The sequence below is a fragment of the Oncorhynchus tshawytscha genome, linkage group LG03 (genome assembly GCF_018296145.1).
Source record: "Oncorhynchus tshawytscha isolate Ot180627B linkage group LG03, Otsh_v2.0, whole genome shotgun sequence".
NCBI lineage: Eukaryota > Metazoa > Chordata > Actinopteri > Salmoniformes > Salmonidae > Oncorhynchus > Oncorhynchus tshawytscha.
Window position 1 is genome coordinate 37714021 of NC_056431.1, and position 19763 is coordinate 37733783.

Genomic DNA, 19763 nt, shown 5'->3' on the forward strand with positions numbered 1-19763 from the left:
AAACAACATGCTGATTTAGGTCTACGTCATCGCTGGTATTATCAGGCTGTATAGCTAATTACGTTTGCGTTGCCTCAGTACATTTATTAGCGGCTAACAACATTCAGGCCCAATTTGCTAAGAAAATAGAAACTAGCTGTTTGCAGATGTAAGAAACACAAACCATTAGTGTAATTATAGAACGCTAGTGGGTTTATATTAAGAAGCAAAGTGAAAACGGCATCATTGTCATCAACATTGTTGCATGTGCTGCATTGACCGTGCAGACTGAATGCAAGTGTCTGGTGGTCGAGGAACAACAAATGTGCTCCTTGAGTGACGGGGCGGGGCTCGGTCTGTGTGGAAAGCGGCATGGACAGCGATGACTCAAGTAGCAAAGTAAACTACAAAATTGGACATTACACACGGCATATCACATTTAACAAACCAAACATTCAAATACCGTTATAGAAGGTAAAGTAAAAACCCAAACCAGTCCATGCATCGATAACGGTATATCGTAAAATATGGTATACTGCCCAGCCCTAAGCCATACCAACTATATCCATATCAACCGTCAGATAGGGTCTGCAACCGCCTACTGGAAGTAGCTTGTTTGAGCTGGAGACGCCGTATGACTTTAAACATCATAAAGGACTTGGTTTGATGTATCTGAACATTAGGAGCTTACTTCCTAAACTGGATTACATCAAGATCTGGGCTATACATTCTATTGACTGAAACTTGGATCTCTGGGGACATTCTGGAATCCGATATTTAAATTGAGGGTTGTGTTCAGAGCTGATAATCATAGTAGAGGTGGTGGTGTGGCCATTCTTATTAAAAATAATTTGTCTTTTTACTGAAATCTATGTCCCTTGCCAAAGATTGAGCTACCATCTTTAAGCCTTTGTCTGCCATAGGGGTCTCAAGGAGTTAACTTATTTTAACGAATACACCAGAGAAATATATTTCTACTGGTGTCTTCACCCAAGATATTTGTGACCATTGCCCACTTGTTTGTGTTCGAGATGTGAGAATACAAAAATCTAAGCCTTGTGTCATAACAAAGTGGAACTTTAACTTCAGTGAACAGGCATTTTTACATTATCTTTATTTTAGTGACCTTGATTGTATTTTATCCATTCCATTCCTGAACCTGATTTAGCTTTCAATCTTTTTGCAGATGTGTTTAGTACTATTGTGGATTACCATGCTCCCTTCAAAAAATTAAGGATTAAAGGTAGATCGAATACCTGGTACACTAAAAGAGATGATGCTTGGGTCTGGGCTATGAACACAGGCTTAGGCCCAGACTGGCAAGCTTTTAAGCAACTGAGGAATCATTGGGTAAGACAAATTTAGTAAGGCTAAACCTGATTATTTTGTTACCTCTTTTTCGGATTGTAATGGGAACCCGGCTAATTTCTGGAAAACTGTCTACCCCCTGAAGGGTTCTACTTCCTCCTCTCTGCCACAACAAATTAATTCAAACACAAGCCTCATTACAAAAAAAATGCCATCATTGATGCATTTAATCACCATTTATTTATCTTTGAAATAATTTTTAAGCATATTCACAATGATATTGGGCTGGATGCTGATAGGGGGGATTTGCTTTTCTTTTAGGCTATTTACAGAAAAATAAGTCCTGGATGCTTTTCTAGCAATAGACAACAAAAAATCCACAGGGGCTGGCCAATTGGACCCCGGTCTGCTTAAGTATGCAGCTCCCATCATGTTTTTCTCAATAACCCACATGTTTTATTTAATATTGTTATCAGGAATTATTCCAAAAGTATGGAAATCAGCTCTTGTGTAACCACTTCATAAGGGTGGGGATAGTAGTGATCTTAATAATTATCACCTCATTTCAAGGCTTCCTTGTCAAGCTAATCTTTGTGAATCCTTTGTAAATGTACAACTTTGCTCTTTTTTTCTTTCTGGGAAATGTTTTTTGAGTGTAAACCAATCAGGGTTTAGGCCTGGGCATAGCGTTATTACAGCACCACTTTAGTTGTTAATGATCTTTTTTAAAATTTTATTTCACCTTTATTTAACCAGGTAGGCTAGTTGAGAACAAGTTCTCATTTGCAACTGCGACCTGGCCAAGATAAAGCAAAGCAGTGTGACAGACAACAACACAGAGTTACACATGGAGTAAACAATAAACAAGCCAATAACACAATAAACAAGTCAATGACACGGTAGAAAAAAGAAAGTCTATGTACAGTGTGTGTAAAAGGCATGAGTAGGTAGGCAATAAATAGGCCATAGGAGCGAATAAATACAATTTAGCAGATTAACACTGGAGTGATAAATGAGCAGATGATGATGTGCAAGTAGAGATACTGGTGTGCAAAAGAGCAGAAAAGTAAATAAAATAAAAAACAGAATGGGGATGGGGTAGGTAGATTGGGTGGGCTATTTACAGATGGACTATGTACAGCTGCAGCGATCGGTTAGCTGCTCAGATAGTTGATGTTTAAAGTTGGTGAGGGAAATAAGTCTCCAACTTCAGTGATTTTTGTAGTTCGTTCCAGTCACTGGCAGCAGAGAACTGGAAGGAAAGGCGGCCAAATGAGGTGTTGGCTTTGGGGATGATCAGTGATCAGATGATCATGTTACCTGCAGGAACATGTGCTTATGGGTGGGTGTTGTTATCGTGACCAGTCAACTGAGATAAGGCGGAGCTTTACCTGGCATAGACTTATAGATGACCTGGAGCCAGTGGGTCTGGCGACGAATATGTAGCGAGGGCCAGCCGACTAGAGCATACTGGTCGCAGGGTGGGTGGTATAAGGTGATTTGGTAACAAAACGGATTGCACTGTGATAGACTGTATCCAGTTTGCTGAGTAGAGTGTTGGAGGCTATTTTGTAGATGACATCGCCGAAGTCGAGGATCGGTAGGATAGTCAGTTTTACGAGGGTATTTTTGGCAGCATGAGTGAAGGAGGCTTTGTTGCGAAATAGAAAGCCCATTCTAGAGTTGATTTTGGATTGGAGGTGTTTAATATGAGTCTGGAAGGAGAGTTTACAGTCTAGCCAGACACCTAGGTATTTATAGTTGTCCACATATTCTAGGTCGGAACCGTCCAGGGTGGTGATGCTAGTCGGGCGGGCGGGTGCGGGCAGCGAACGGTTGAAAAGCATGCATTTGGTTTTGATAGCATTTAAGAGCAGTTGGAGGCCACGGAAGGAGTGTTGTATGGCATTAAAGTTTGTTTTGAGACAACAACAGCTAATCAGCTAGAACAACAACAGGTGAAATGGCGATGAATGGGCAGAGAGGGTCGGTTAACTACACACAGGGCCTGAGTTCGCGGCTGGAGCCGAAATATAAACAAAAAAATAAACAGAATGGAGTACCGTGATTAATGGACAGTCCAGCAGGCATCAGCTATGTAGCCAAGTGATCATAGGGTCCAGGGGGCAGCAATGGATGGAACAGGGAAGCCGCGGAGTAGTCGCTACTATGCTAGCAAGCGGGCAACACAGTGCTTAAATTTAGTAGCCCGGGCTAGAAGAAGCGTCTGCTCCGACGGAGGCCGGGTGAAGGCACAGCAGATGGAGTATTCGTCGGCAGACCAGTCGTGGTGGTGCGGCGGGGCGCCATGTTGACTAAGGATCCAAGCCAGATGGCGAAAGAGGTGTTCTAGTAATTTAGTTTTCTAGCCAGGAGATGCGCCTGGCTAACTGGTGTTAGCTTCGGGGCAGGGGCATTAGCCACTATAGCCACTCGGTAGCAGCGGTGATCCGGTACCAAGGTCCAAAGCTTACAGCAAGGATCCGGTGGAGTAGTGTGTTCTAGCCGTGTTGGAGTCCAGGTGAACAACTGAATAGGCCGAGAGTTGGGCCTCAGGGATAGCTTCGGTACTGGGTAACTCAGTGGCTGCTAGCTAGCTGTAAAGATCAGGAGTAATGGTCCAGGGATTACGGCAGGAATCCTGCGTTGTAGTGGAGAGACAGTCCGTTACTGCTAGGCTGGCGAGTATTATCCAGGCTAAAAAAGAAAAAGTAAAAATAAAAAAGGGCTGTTATCTGTGCAGAAGGTAAAGGCCGCTAGCAGTGGCTAACAATGACTAAATAGCTTGTAGCTAATTAGCTGGTTAGCTTCTGATGGCTAGGTGGTTCTTTCTATAAGGTCTAAAAATTAAAAAATAATAGCGGTATCACATTGGGTAAGGCAGGTTACTGGAAGGTATAATTTAACTAAAATGGAGAATAGATTGAAAATAAAATTGAAATATATATATATATATACAAAAAATACAAAAGTACACGAGAGAACGAACAAAACACGTCTGCACTGCTACGCCATTTTGGAAACAGTCATCTTGTCAATGTCTTAGACACTTAAATTAATTAACACTTAAATCAATTAAATGTGCTGTTTTGTTTGTGGATCTGTCAACAGCATTTGATACTGTTTATATTGATTAAGTTGTCCTCGATATGCCTGAGCTCTGACACCTATTTATGGTTTCATGATTACCTTAGTGGCAGAACTCAGACCATTGTGATTGATTGGGTTAAGTACGAATTTCTTGAAATATGTAAATGTGTTCCACAGGGGTCGATACCAGGACCTGTTCTTTTCACGATTTATAGTCAATTTGTTACATTTTTTAGATTTAATCTATATGCAGATGATCCTATTATGTACGCAATTACCCCGACTGCTGACCTGGCTGTGACATGGCTACAGTCTGATTTTGCTGTTGTGCAGGAAGCCCTTACAGATTTTAAAACTCGTGCTTAATAGAGTACCACAGTATGAGTCGTAGTACCCATAAAACCTAGCAGTCAAACTAGGAAATGGTTCCAGTCGTTTTTCCACAATTCATTTTGTTAAGAAAAGTCACCTTGTCCGTGAGAGATTTACATGGTATGGTACTTTGTGAAAACGGTGCCGACAGAGAGGGCTGCCTCGCTTCTTGCTCTTAGGAAACTTTGCAGTATTTCGGTTTTTATTAATATGTATTATTTATTACATTGTTAGCCCAGAAAATATTTTGTGTTATTACATACAGCCGGGAAGAACTATTAGATATCAGAGCGGTGGTAACTCATCAGCACTACCAGCATCACGACCAGGAATACGACTTTCCCGATGCAGATCCTTTGTTCGCACCCCCCAGGGCAATTGAACTGATTCCAGAAGCCGACCCAAAACAACACTGGCAAAGGAGAGGTACTCGGGGTGTTCCTTGAGTCCAATTTAGGAGGTGCACACACCACCCGCCGCTTCCGAGTATATTACTCGCTAATGTTCCGTCTCTGGATAATAAAGTTGATGAGCTCAGAGCGTGGGTCTCTTTCCAGAGAGACATCAGGGATTGTAACATACTCTGCGTCACGGAAACACTTTCTCAGATATACTGCCCGAATCGGTCCAGCCAGCTAAATTCTCAGTTCATGGTGTAGACAGGAATAAATATCTCTGGGAAGAAGGATGGGGGTGTATGTTTAATGATTAACGACTAATGATGTAAGAATGCTGTTCATTGACTATACAGTGGTTATTCCTTTAAAAGTTGTCATACTGCGGCACAGCTTGCGGAGTGCCACAGAATTCTATGGCACGTTATTTAAGTGTCAGCCATTATTGCTTGTTAATGCTAGTTTGACCACCAGAGGGCATCTTTGAAGTTAAGTTATTGAAATAACATGGAGCTGTAGACCCAAGAGTCCTGTTTACTGTACAGTAGGTGTTTTAGTATAACTTACTAATTGGCATACAGGCCATACAGGCCAATATACTGTAGCACCATGACCAGGATCTCTATTCATTTAAGTGAGCAGATTGGGGCTTTCGGGGGAATGGAAAATCTACTGGAGACATTTAAAAAATACTGTTAGATTGGGGATTATGTAGCTGAGATGTACAGCAGTTGAAATAAATATCTGCATTATGAAAGATTCTTTTTAAAGATTATTATCATTTTATTAACAAAAGCATAAAGATGATGAAAAAATACTGCGCATTATGTGCTTTATCAGGCATTTTGCAGTTGCATGAGGTTTGGAGTTAGAAATGTAAAACTTTAGAGTAATTAATACACTACTGTAAATAAACACAGCATCTACAGTGGTACAAATATATTATTGAATTAAAAAAAAATCTATGTTACACTAACAAGTGGTTGCCATGGTGAATAATCCAATAGTAATTGGTATAACTCCGTGGGGCGACGCACAATTGGCCTAGCGTTGTCCGGGTTAGGGACGGTCTGGCCGTTAGGGATATCCTTGTCTCCTCGCTCACTAGCGACTCTTGTGGCGGGCCGGGCGCAGTGCACGCTAACCAGGTCGCCAGGTGCACGTGTTTCCTCCAACACAGTGGTGCGGCTGTCTTCCGGGTTGGATGCGCGCTGTGTTAAGAAGCAGTGCGGCTTGGTTGGGTTGTGTTTCGGAGGCTTTCGACCTCTGTCTCTCCCGAGCCCGTACGGGAGTTGTAGCGATGAGACAAAGATAGCAACTACTAACAATTGGATACCACGAAATTGGGGTAAAAAAAAAATATATATATTATAATATTTGGTATAACACGACTCTCAGAACTCAGAAAATTAAAATACTTGCAGATGAATAAAATGACCCTGGATGTCTAATTCAATTTGGAGAATTCTAAATTAATATCTAAGGACAAATCTGGTCTATGAGAATATGTAAACGATTAGCGTTCTAACTCACCCTTGTGATAGTGTGGTGCAATGACCAAATGCCACCATCTACCACTAACGGTCGTGGCATAAGCTCAAAACTTTTAAAGGAAGAACCACTGTAGCTCAGCATTCAACACCATAGTACCCTCCAAGCTCATCAATAAGCTTGAGGCCCTGGGACTGAACCCCGCCATCTGCAACTGGGTCCTGGACTTCCTGACTGGCCTCCCCCAGGTGGTGAAGGTAGGAAATACCTCCACTTCGCTGATCCTCAACACTGCGGCCCCACAAGGGTGCGTGCTCGGTCCTCTCCTGTACTCCATGTTCACCCATGACTGTGTGGCCAAGCATGCCTTCAACTCAATCATCAAGTTTGCAGATGACACAACAGTAGTAGGCTTGATTACCAACAATGACGAGACAGCCTACTGGAATGAGGTAAGGGCTCTGGGAGTGTCGTGCCAGGAAAATAACCTCTCACTCGATGTCAACAAAACAAAGGAGATGGACTTCAGGAAACAGCAGAGGGATCACATCTCTATCCACCTCGACGGGACAGCAGTGGAGAAGGTGGAAAGCTTCAAGTTCCCCGGCGTACAGATCTCTGACAAACGGAAATGGTCCACTCACACACAGTGTTTTGAAGAAGGCGCAACAGCGCCTCTTCAACCTCAGGAGGCTGAAGAAATTTGGCTTGTCAGCTAAAACCCGCACAAACTCCTTACAGATGCACACTCGAGCATCCCGTCGGGCTGTATCACCGCTTGGTACGGCAACTGTACCACCTGCAACCGCAGAGTTCTCCAGAGGGTGGTGCGGTCTGTCCAACACATCACTGGGGGCAAACTACCTGCCCTCCAGGACACCTACAGCACCTGATGTCACAGGAAGGCCAAAGAAAATATCATCAAGGACAACCACTCAAGCCACTGTCTGTTCACCCTGCTATCATCCAGAAGGCGAGGTCAGTACAGGTGCTTCGAAGCTGGGACCGAGAGACTGACAAACAGCTATCTCAAGGCCTGTTATCGGACTGTTAAATAGCCATCACTAGCATATTAGAGGCTGCTGCCTATAAACATAGATTTAGAATCACCGGCCACTTTAATAAATGGAAAACTAGTCACTTTAATAATGTCTACATATCTTGTATTACCTATCATATGTATATACTGTATCCTATACTATTCTACTGTATCTTATTCTATGCCGTGTTGACATTGCTCGTCCATATACTTTTCAATTCTTAATTCCATTCCTTTACTAGATGTGTGGGTATATGTTGTGTAATTGTAAGATATTACTGCACTACTCCTCGGATGGTGCTATAATCGAGTCCATGCGTACAAATACCTTCTTAGTATTTGAATTGTCAAAAAACATACAACTGAGCTTGTTAAGAAACTACATTTTAAATTATTTATTTTTTACAGAAGCAGATCTTGTCTCTCTTTAGTCAGCAGGAAGCAGATTGACTGCACAATCTTTCTACCTGTTGATTATGGTGATACTATTTATCCAAGTGCAGCCGCCTCTACTCTTAAACCCTTGGATGCCGTTGGAGGAATTGGTGCCTCTAGGTAAATTCAGACGGGTGTAACGTGACCTTTCTACTGAAGAATATTTTTTTTAAATATATAATTGTGTTTTGCTTTTCGTGTATTGTTATTTTATTGTGTATATGAATGTGTAGTTTAATGTGTTTTGTTGTATTTTTACAGGTATTGTGGTGCTATACAGGGCTCATCTGGAAAATTGACCTTGGTCTCAACATTGTCTCCCTGTCAAAATAAAGGTTAAATATATTGTGACTGTATGAAGGTATGCGCCCCAACAGCATTCCTCTATCAACCACCAGCCGCCACTCACACAGTTAAGATTTGGTCACTGTTTGCACTTAAAGTTGGGAAGTTGACTGAGTATATGAATAGTGCTAGCACACCTCACAATGTTTTATGAAATGTAAATAAAGAAAATACTAAACCAAGATGTCTTAAAGAGGATGTGAAATGTTCACTTTGCCTGTAGTGTGTTGACCTGAACACTAGGTGGAACCCTTATTCCACCGGAAAGTTTCATACCTCAACGCAAAGAACAACATCACTTGATATTCAAACTGCTCTTTTGTGAAGAAGTTTGAAACGTGGGATACATAGACGTGGTTCTGATTTTGATTGTTTTGTTCGGTTTACAATTCAAGATAGACCGCTTGACTCCCCTGGTGTTTCTTAGGGTGTGCTGTTCCCATTAAACCCATGCTTGTAATTGCTGCTCGTTTTTACCAGAATCCATTGTGATTCACTTCGCTTCCTTTGATCCAAAGCAGTAAATGTTTATTGGAAGACTCATCTAAAATCCTTGTTGGCCCTTGTGTTGAAGATAATTGTTTTTCACCACGAGACAAACACTTATCAGGCTTTTCATCCTACGGAGACTTGACTACTGACTGCAATTGGTAGCTTGATTTGTATTCTGTGTTCTTGCTCTTGGAAAAGAGCTATCCAATCATTTGCGTTCATATCTACCACAATGTGTGTTATGGAGAATTAAGTGGAGGCCTGGGTTTTTTGACAAAATTATTTAGAACGTAATTAAGGCCAAACTCATGTGGGTCTTAACAAGGCTGAAATCATGTAGGTCCTTAATCAGCAACAGCTTAATCGAGGAAGAAGAGTCACTGGTCTCAGGATTTAACCAATATGTTTTTACCTCCCTGAGTTGATTTGCTCATCAAGATAAATACTCAAACTTAAAATGAGAAATAACTATTGAACTTTTTTAAACTTTCAGTTCTGCTCTGTAAGACTACACTGGTCCTACATGATGTAACATGCAGTGAGCTCCAAAGTATTGGGACAGTGACACATTTTTTGTGTTTTGGCTCTGTACTCCAGCACTTTGGATTTGAAATTATACAATGACTATGAGGTTGAAGTGCAGATTATCCGCTTTCATTTGAGAGTATTTTCATCCATATCATGTGAACCCTTTAGAAATTACACCACTTTCTGTACATATTCCCTGCATTTTAGGGGACCAAAAGTATTGTGACAAATGCATTTATGTGTATTAAAGTAGTAAAAAGTTAAGTATTTGGTCTGAGATTCATAGTTCCCCTATTGTAATGGTGAGAGGTTAGCATGTCTTTGGGTATGATATTTTTGCATCTGAGTATCTCACTGAACATTATTCATGATTCATTCAGGGCTATCCGTAATCATGGTAGCATCCACATTTTAATGTGAAAGTGTTTAATATTATATTCTTATTTGCATTAAAAGTGGCACAATACATTTTTTACCATTCATTTCTGAGAAACAACCAACACAAACTGCAAATGCATCCAAGTTTGTGTACTAGGATTATGGGACCAAGTAATACATTTTTGACTACTTTAAATACACAAATAACTGAATTTGTCCCCATACTTATGGTCCCCTAAAATGGGGGGGGGGGGTTACAAAAAGGGCTGTAATTTCTAAACGGTTCACCCTATATGGATGAAAATACCCTCACATTAAAGCTGTATCCTTTCAAATCCAATGTCGCCAGTTACACTGTAGTTAAGCATCCACTCACGCTTTGTCTTCCATGTCTTTTTACACCAGGAGCGGTTCAGCTACGTGTGTCCGGACCTAGTGAAAGAGTTCAGCAAGTACGACACGGACGGCTCCAAGTGGATCAAGCAGTACACCGGCATAAACAACATCAGCAAGAAGGAGTTCACCGTCGACGTAGGCTACGAGCGCTTCCTCGGCCCTGAGATTTTCTTCCACCCGGAGGTTAGCAGTGAGCACTTTGCTATTTAAACGGCTGCATAGCGAGAGGTTTGCGCTATGCTAATTACTTACCATACTATGATTGGGAGATGTTCCTCTTCAGTGCCATCCCACATTAGCATAATGTTAGCAGAACTCTGACCCCCAGGTCTCTAGGTTAGAGTAGCTTAAAATGAGTGGTTAGGACCATCATAAGTAGGGTACTACCACACTGAAAGCCCAGATTACCTATAAATAAACTACAGTCAGAAGATGAGTTGTGCAGTTAAGGGCTGCAGAGGCCAGAGTGGATGATGGATAAAGACGTCTTTAAAATGGTTAAGATGTTATTTTAAGGTTACACTATGCAGAAATTGCTCCGCCATTTCCTGGTTGCTAAAACTCTAGTAGGTTGCCTAATTTCAGTTTATGTGACAAAATAAGCTAGTATAGTGTAGAGAATCATTGTACCATCTAAACTGCTGTGAAATATATTTTCCATAACCAAAAATATGGTTTCAGCTGTTTGAATCTGGTGTACAAACTCAAAAGTAAAAGATAAACTTAAGAACGGGAAGCATAGGAATAGGACAGGTCTACTGCTTCTTAGGCTTGCTTTCAGGTAGAATGACAGATCTATAACTCACATTGCTATGTGAATTTGGTCAGGTCGACCAAAAAGTTACATATTGCCACTTTTTAAGATGTTTATCTGTGAACATAGGCATGTACACACTTTTAAACTTTCTCTCACACTCTTCTTCCTCACAATCCACCAGTTTGCCAATCCTGACTTCACCCAGCCCATCTCTGAAGTTGTGGACGAGGTTATCCAGAACTGCCCCATTGATGTCAGACGTCCCCTTTACAAGGTAATCATATCCCTGAACTACATGGATATTGGTTTAAAAACCACATCCAATTAATATCCAATCAGCACTTTGGGTTTGACTTGTACAGACTTATCGGTTCTCTGGGCCCTTTCAATATTGTGTATGCATGTGGTGTGTGTGCTCGAGTTGAACCCTGTTTTGTGTGTTAGGGCATGTGTTAAGATTGGTTAACTAGACACACTGTGTTCTTCTCCAGAACATTGTATTGTCGGGCGGCTCCACCATGTTCAGGGACTTTGGGCGGCGCTTGCAGAGGGACCTGAAGAGGACGGTGGACGCCAGGCTGAAGATGAGCGAGGAGCTGAGCGGGGGCAAGCTCAAGGTGAGAGCAGTCTCTAGTCATGGTGATCTTACTAGAGTTGTCTCTTTAGTCCCCACGAGCTGCTCCTGTTCTTTTTCCTGTTTTTTTTTCTTCTCTTTGTTGTAACCAGCTACAGTTTTGGCAGAGCATTAGGTTAATGTAGGAGGTGAGAAATGTAAGATCTTTATTTGTGTTGTTTGCTTTTGCCCTCTCAGCCCAAACCAATTGATGTGCAAGTCATCACTCATCATATGCAGAGATATGCAGTGTGGTTCGGGGGATCCATGTTAGCCTCAACTGTAAGTTTCACAAATCCGATGCGTCATTCTGTAGGGAGAAACGGTACTAAAACTAAATTGTGGAAATTAGTATTAGTTGTTCTATGGCACACATTTCCTGTTATAAGGAAACCTCTTACTTGGCACATAGTAAAGCAACTTAATGATTGGAAATGTCATTCAGAAAATTGTATTTTATATGCCATCTGCAAAACTTGCCTACCTAAAAATGTAGTAGTGCTGAAAGGTTACTGTCAGCACTTTAGCTGAATTTCAGTGATTTGCATTGTCAGCATGATTACTGCCATGTCGTGCTTACTTAAGGGCATGCTATCTTCCAGTTTCCCTGTAACTCAGTTGAAATGCAATTTTTTTTTACATTTTTTAAATAAAGTCCTTATTTTAATTGAATATGAAAAGGAAACACCCATAATGTACTGGGGAGCATCCTTTGACAGTGTTTCGGTAGGTTACAACATTGCATGACTCATGATGAGCCAACCTTTTTTACAACAGGAACTCTGGGACTGTGTGATGTGCCTGTGAAGTGGGTTGTCATCAGCGTGAGATTTTACAGCACAGCATTACAGACTTTTAGTCTTAGGTTGTTCAGGGCATCATTTATTTGTTTCTGTTTTATGACATGTCCTTTTTGGTTTGTAATGGTTGAGATGCGCATCTGAAACATGTTTTTAAGATGAAAAAAAGGAGGGAACCTCTGCACAGCAGTGTGTCGAGTTCCAGGTGCTGGTTTTGACAGGAACAAGTAGTATTCAAAAACAAGCGTCAAAACCGCACACAAAGGTTGTTTGTTTTCATTTGTTTGTCTTCTATTCAAATATGCCCAATATCAACACATTGCTTTCTCTTTTCTAGCCTGAGTTCTACCAGGTATGCCACACCAAAAAGGACTATGAGGAGATTGGCCCTAGCATCTGTCGCCACAACCCCGTGTTCGGAGTCATGTCTTAACTGTGGCCCTCCAACATCCTAATGGTTAGACCGGGTGGGGTCGGTAGGGTTGGGTTGGGAGGGGAGACAGTGGGTCAGGGGTGGTGAGTTTGTGCTTTTTGATTGCTTGTTCACTCTGGATGTACAGAACGAGAGGCGATACAGAGTTTTTTTTTTTTTTTTTTTTTTAAATGACAAAAAAAGAAACAGTCCGGCTGGAAAATGTATTGTGAATGTTCCTTTTTTTGTTTTGTTTTTGTTTTCCAAAATGAGGGAAATATGGTTTCTAAACCAAAACAATAAAAGATCATTTCCGGATCTGTCAAGCAACATGCAGAAAGCTAAACGATGATGGTAAGGATGGTGGTGGTTGATGTAATGATGACAACAACATTGATGATAATAAAATCAGAAGTCATAAAACATTATTTATGTTTAAAGAACTTGAGTCCGAGCGATATCTGACGACTCGAAGATATCGTTGATCATGCCAAGGTTATAGAACATATTAATGTCGTCTTTATGTTCCATTTAATTTTTCTGCTTCAAATGCACTTCACTTTGTGTATCACAGCAAGAGCTTGTTTATATTTCGTAAAGGTTTTTTATATGTAAAACTTGGGAAATTGGGGAAAGTTTTTATTGCATACCAGTATCAGCAAGTGACTGTTTTAACCCACAATGCAGCTTTGATACGCAGTATTTTCTTAAGTTAGAAAACTGAAATGTTTCTCCCTCATCATTCCCCCATTGTCTGTCCTTGCTATTCTCCCTTTAATTCTACATTAACATTAACATGCCTTCGCTTTCACTTTCGACCATGCCAGATTTCCCTCTTCTATGTCTTAGCGAAATAAAATAAAACGATTCATGAAATAATAACAATGAAATTGAAAGAGCGTGACTGTCGGACCAGTATTGTTAGCCTAGATTTGTTTTCAAATTAAATACCAAATTATTTAAAAAAAACATGGGATTTGTTTATTTAATGCCTCGCAACATTCCAATAAAGGCTCAGATTTGTTTCTTAAGTGGGCTATCGTTTTTTTTTTTATGATTAGCATTTTTATTGAGATTTCAAACAGAAATGTAACAGCACGGGCAGCAAACGCAGTCAGCACCCCACAGTGTCATAAAGATCTCCAGCCTATGATGAACAAAAAGCGAAAAGACTGGAATATATCAATTTTTGACTGGGTTCTTGTTTGCTGCGTCTCAAATTTTGTCCAGTGCGATGTCACTGGACATCTAGCATAGATCTTAAGATGATATTTTTATATAGTTGATGGAAATCGATGCTTTGTTTTAGTGTGGGATGTGACTGACATGCAAAACAAAGTCTTTACACTTTTGTAGTTTTACCCATAAGTCAATCTTTTCATTGGAGCCATTGAGTTGTCATTTGCGAGGGATCCTTGAGAAATGTCACATTAGCATGTATTGCCCTGTCCCATTCTGTCTAGCGGTCTGAGCTCTAAGCACTGCCAAATGTGTGACATGTTGCTGAGTACAAAACACTTTGGGTTTGTCACTGGCATGAATTCTCACAGGTCGAGTGCAAAATGATCTAGGGAAATGCGCTGCCACACCCTCGCACCCCAGAAATGTTTTATAACATGCATTGAGAGACTGCAAGACAGGAGAATGGGATAAGGCTTTTATGTCTCCATCAAGAATACTCCATCAGGAAGTGATATCAAACAGAGAACAGGTGGTGATGCCAGCATTAGGCCATGGCCACATTGGGATTTCTTGTTGAAGAATTTGAGGGAGCCCATGTTTTTTTTCTAATGGGAGTCATCCGTTGCCGGACAACCAAGATTATTGTCTGAAGATGAAGAAACCCACAAACGATTTGTCTTTTCGTGCGAACTTGTCAGAAGAAAGAGATGAGTTGTACTTTTGAATATACAATTGAGTCTGTGTTCATTAACCTCAGTGTGGCTGTGGCCTTAGGCCAGCGACACACTGAGATGCATGAGCACTTAGTTGAAGTCAGAAGTTTACATACACTTAGGTTGGAGTCATTAAAACTCGCTTTTCAACCACTCCACAAATTTCTTGTTAACAAACTATAGTTTTGGCAAGTCGGTTAGGACATTACTTTGTGCATGACACACGTCATTTTTCCAGCAATTGTTTACAGACTTTATTTCAAGATTATTTCACTTCTAATTCACTGTATCACAATTCCAGTGGGTCAGAAGTGTACACACACTACTTTGACTGTGCCTTTAAACAACTTGGAAAATTACAGAAAATGTTATGGCTTTAGAAGCTTCTGATTGGCTAATTGACATCATTTGATTCGATTGGAGGTGTACCTTTGGATGTATTTCAAGGCCTACCTTCCAACTCAGTGCCTCTTTGCTTGACATCATGAGAAAATCAAAAGAAATCAGCCAAGACCTCAGAAAGAAAATTGTAGACATCCACAAATCTGGTTCATCCTTGGGAGCAATTTCCAAATGCCTGAAGGTACCACGTTCATCTGTACAAACAATAGTATGCAAGTATAAACACCATGGGCTCACGCATCCGCCATACCACTCCGGAAGGAGATGCATTCTGTCTCCTAAAGATGAACATACTTTGGTGCGAAAAGTGCAAAACAATCCCAGAACAACAGCAAAGGACCCTGTGAAGCTGCTGGATGAAACGAGGACAAAATTATCTATATCCACAGTAAAACGAGTCCTATATCGACATAACCTGAAAGGCCTCTCAGCAAGGAAGAAGCCACTGCTCCAAAACCACCATTAAAGAAAAGCCAGAATACGGTTTGCAACTGCACATGGGGACAAAGATTGTACTTTTTGGAGAAAAGTGAAGCACAGGGGTGGCATCATCATGTTGTGGGGGTGCTTTGCTGCAGGAGGGACTGGTGCACTTCACAAAATACATGGCATCATGAGAAATGTAAAATTATGTGGATACATTGAAGCAACATCTCAAGACATCACTCAGGAAGTTGAAGCTTGGTCGCAAATGGGTCTTCCAAATGGACAACGACCCCAAGCATACTTCCAAAGTTGTGGCAAAATGGCTTAAGAACAACAAAGTCAAGGTAATTGAGTGGCCATCACAAAGCCCTGACCTCAATCCCATTGAAAATTTGTGCGCAGAACTGAAAAAGTGTGTGTGAGGAAGGAGGCCTACAAACCTGGCTCAGTTACACAGGCTCTGTCAGGAGGAATGGGCCCAAATTCACCCAACTTATTGTGGGAAGCTTGTGGAAGGCTACCCGAAACGTCTGACCCACTGGGAATGTGATGAAATACATACAAGCTGACATAAATCATTCTTTCTACTATTATTCTGACATGTCACATTCTTAAAATAAAGTGGTGATCTTAACTGACCTAAGACAGGGAATTTGTACTACGATTAAATGTCAGGACTTGTGAAAAACAGAGTTTAAATGTATTTGTCTAAGGTGTATGTAAACGTCCAACTTCAACTGTATATGAGGTACATCATTGTCATTTTTTTCTGTCAAAAGTACAACTCCAGTCAACCATTTTCTTCCGAGTTGCATCAGCTTACAAAAGGAACTGTTTGTGCTATTTTTGTCGGACGTTCCTCTCCGTTGAATTCCATTTTTTGCTGACTGCTTGAGGATAACTTTTTCCTACCTGTGGGCTATTTCTGTCCTTCAAGAGAATCAAAGCCACCATAAACTATCAGTGTCTGTGTGTACATGAATGCATAGCCCTTTGGCGAAAGACCATATGGAACCAGACCACTTACACACAAGTGGACTGGAGGCTGGAGGAGATTGGAGACTGCAGGGTTCTTTTGGTGATGTCCACTCAGAGCAAATACGAGTGCCTAATTAGTCACTTATAGGCAAGGTAGTTGGTCTTGATCTCCACTTATTTTGCTTGTCTAAGGGGAAAAGACTTGGTGCGCCACTTGGTGTTAAAAAAAAGATTCTGCTCTAATGTAAGATACCTTCGACACAGGCAAATTACACCACAATTCAAAGTAGAAACTCACTGTCAGCTCATGCATTAGTCCTGAAAACCAAATCAGAGCTAACTTGAGCATGAGCCTGTTCTTCACCAATGAAAATGGTTTGGAAAGGAAATCATTGCTGTTCAAGAGACCCATAATTGGTTGTAGTAATTAAAAAGAAAAGGATAAAGGGAAGTCAGGATTTCGGTAGCACTTTACATAAACCTATTTATTCCTAGCTGTAATATAAAGCGTTACCAGAATTTCCTTGGCTATCTCACTCCAAGTCTTGCTCACCAACCATACACACCTGGAAACCTGGCAAGCGAGACTGAAACTACCCCAAAGGGCAGGGTTTCAGGATATTTCTAGGTTTTAGCGGTAGTGTAACGGCCCCAATTACACCTGTGAAAAGCTCGTAAGTGCTTCAGTTTCACTTGGTCGGCACCTAGGTCCTCATCGGCCAATGAATTTAGAAAAATAAACATGAGCATTCGGATTCCCCCAACACTGTAGCAGGACAAATAGAGAGTGAGCTGGGAAACGATAGCCTCATTTATATGGAGAAGAGGTTTCTTCTTTGAGCACAGGTAATAGGTTCCTGCTAGAAAGAAAGGAACCTACCTATTCAAACAGCCTTATTTCGCAAACAGAAAATCAATTTCGGTGACCGGCACTTAAATGGGCAATTTTCATATGGTATTGTTTTGTGCGAGCTGGGACAAAGCAAGGCTCTGATGTATACATTAACTGTGACAGAAGGAACAGATGAGTTTTGTTGACAAAGGAGAAGTTATGTGCGGGGTAGGAAATTAGAAAGTGTTATATGGGAAATGTTATTTTGGTGTTGGTTTGTAGTATAGTGTGTCTTGAATATAATTCATATGAAACAACTTTATGTATGTGATTGATTGTATACACTGTATCCCAAAAAGTAAGTTCAAACCAACTATTATTTCAAACAGAACAATCAAAACATTCCAATTGTTGATGCAGGTTCAACCAATTTCGGTTCGGCGTCAACAACTCTGACCCTAGGCCTATCCCCTAACAAAACACCAAATTAGCTGAATATTACAACAATGTGAAAATAGCTTTTGAACGATAGTATGTATCCTAAAGTACATTATCACTCTGGGTCTAAAATGCACGGCGCTCTCTCTTCAGACAGAAAGTGTCTCGTTCCACCTAGGTAAAATTGTTTCTCATTATCACAGTGAAAAACCCATGCATGAGTTCTATAAGCCTGTAAGCACTATGAGAAGGACTTCCGTTTACCCTGACACATTTGCCTGCATACGCACACTGAGTGAGGACAGGAAATAAGTGGCTTCGCAGGTCTTGAGTCCACACAACATCTTCTGCGTATGACAGAGTGGGGAGCAGGTTCAGAGACAGAGCCCTGGAGCCCAGATCAAAGCCCATGTCCGATATAATGGGTAATCAGCGTCCAGGAAAGGTTTGTGGGTAGGTTAAATACCAATGTGTCACACAAGGTAGATCGATTGGACACAGCATTTCCATTGGGGGGGACTTGAATAGCCGCCGCTCCCTCGGCGTCACACATCCAATGTCCGATGTCATTTGATGGCTAATGACATATAGACCCGGGTGATTGCAGGTCCTTGTGCGTTCATAACTGAAAACCAGGAGAGCAATACAGGATCCATCTACTGTGATGGGCCGGAAATCAGATGCCTCCTCACTTGAACGATTGTCAATCATATGGAGAGGGTCGAAAGGCTTCCTGGAAGATGACCACAGTAATAACAAACATCAAGGTGGAAACGATTCACTGTCTCCATTTTGGTGGACCCACTGTTCCATCCAGACACACTTAAGTAGTCACCTGTCTGAACCTGATGGAGTGAGTGTGTGTGTGTGTATGTGGACCATAAGTCCCCATAAGCATACTAAACCAACAAAAATTGGGGACATTTTATTTGTCCCCACGAGGTGAAATGCTATTTCTAGGGGGTTTAAAGTTTGAATTAGTGTTAGGGTTAGAATTACGTTAAGGGTTAGGAGCTAAGATTAGTTTTAGGGTTATGTTTTTGGGTTAGGGTAAGGTGAAGGGTAAGAGTAAGGGTTAGGGTTAGGATTAGCGGTAGGGAAAATAGGATTTTGAATGGGACTGAATTGTGTGTCCCCACAAGGTTAGCTGTACAAAACTGTGTGTGTGTGTCCGTGTGTGTGCGTGCGTCTGTGGGTTGTCCATTCACCTGCTATACATTTGGAGTCCACACCTACCCTTGTCTGGTTTCACCAAAGGGAGTTTTCATCTCTAATTTAATGCAAGGAAAAAAGTCAAACGCAGAAAAGGAGAGAGGGTTATTTTTCAGCACCTTAGTGCTAATTGAACTATTTTCCAATTTCCCTGAGCCCAAAGGGCACAGCACCAACACATAACACAAAGAAAAACAAATGGGTCCCTTCAGAGAACAAACACCCTAAATCCTGCTCTCTGCATAATGTTCTTTAAAGGTTCTTTAAATGTATTTGTACCATTTAAGAATAAAAAGTTATCACGTTCATGTTTATGGTTATATTGTTATATTGCGATATGCAATATTGTGCTATAACAATCCACATTTCAATCAATAAAATGTATGTACCTTTGGATGTAAATGGTAGGACTACATGATCAACCAATAATATTAAGTTATACTCAAGTTGAAATTTTAACCAGTACACTTACCGTATACTCAGTTAACCAATCTTACGTATGCTGCAATTCAAAGTTTAGCTGCAATGTGTGGAATTCAAAATAACCTCAATAGATATGTGATGTATTGGAACAGAAGGCTCATTTGGATATTGACAGCAACTATCCCCACAATGTGCAGAAATGCTCTACTTGAGAAACTAAACTTCAAACCAGATATTAGCTCAGAAATGAGAACTCCACTGTGCTTCACTCTAGCCTGATCTAAGTCTATATTTTCATTCTCCCCAGGTGAAATAAACATGTCATAA

At 41.0% G+C, this 19763-nt stretch overlaps 1 protein-coding gene across 1 annotated transcript in view; it reads left to right on the top strand.

Moving 5' to 3' along the window:
- LOC112235067 (actin-related protein 3) overlaps positions 1–13861 on the top strand; it is a 28660-nt gene extending 14799 nt beyond the window's left edge. Inside the window, exons 8-12 of the mRNA XM_024403462.2 lie at positions 10258–10431; positions 11187–11279; positions 11497–11622; positions 11817–11900; positions 12756–13861. Coding sequence (XP_024259230.1) covers positions 10258–10431; positions 11187–11279; positions 11497–11622; positions 11817–11900; positions 12756–12851 — 573 coding nt within the window. The 3' untranslated portion in view covers positions 12852–13861. The remainder of the gene's footprint in view (positions 1–10257; positions 10432–11186; positions 11280–11496; positions 11623–11816; positions 11901–12755) is intronic.
- Positions 13862–19763: the final 5902 nt, after the last annotated feature.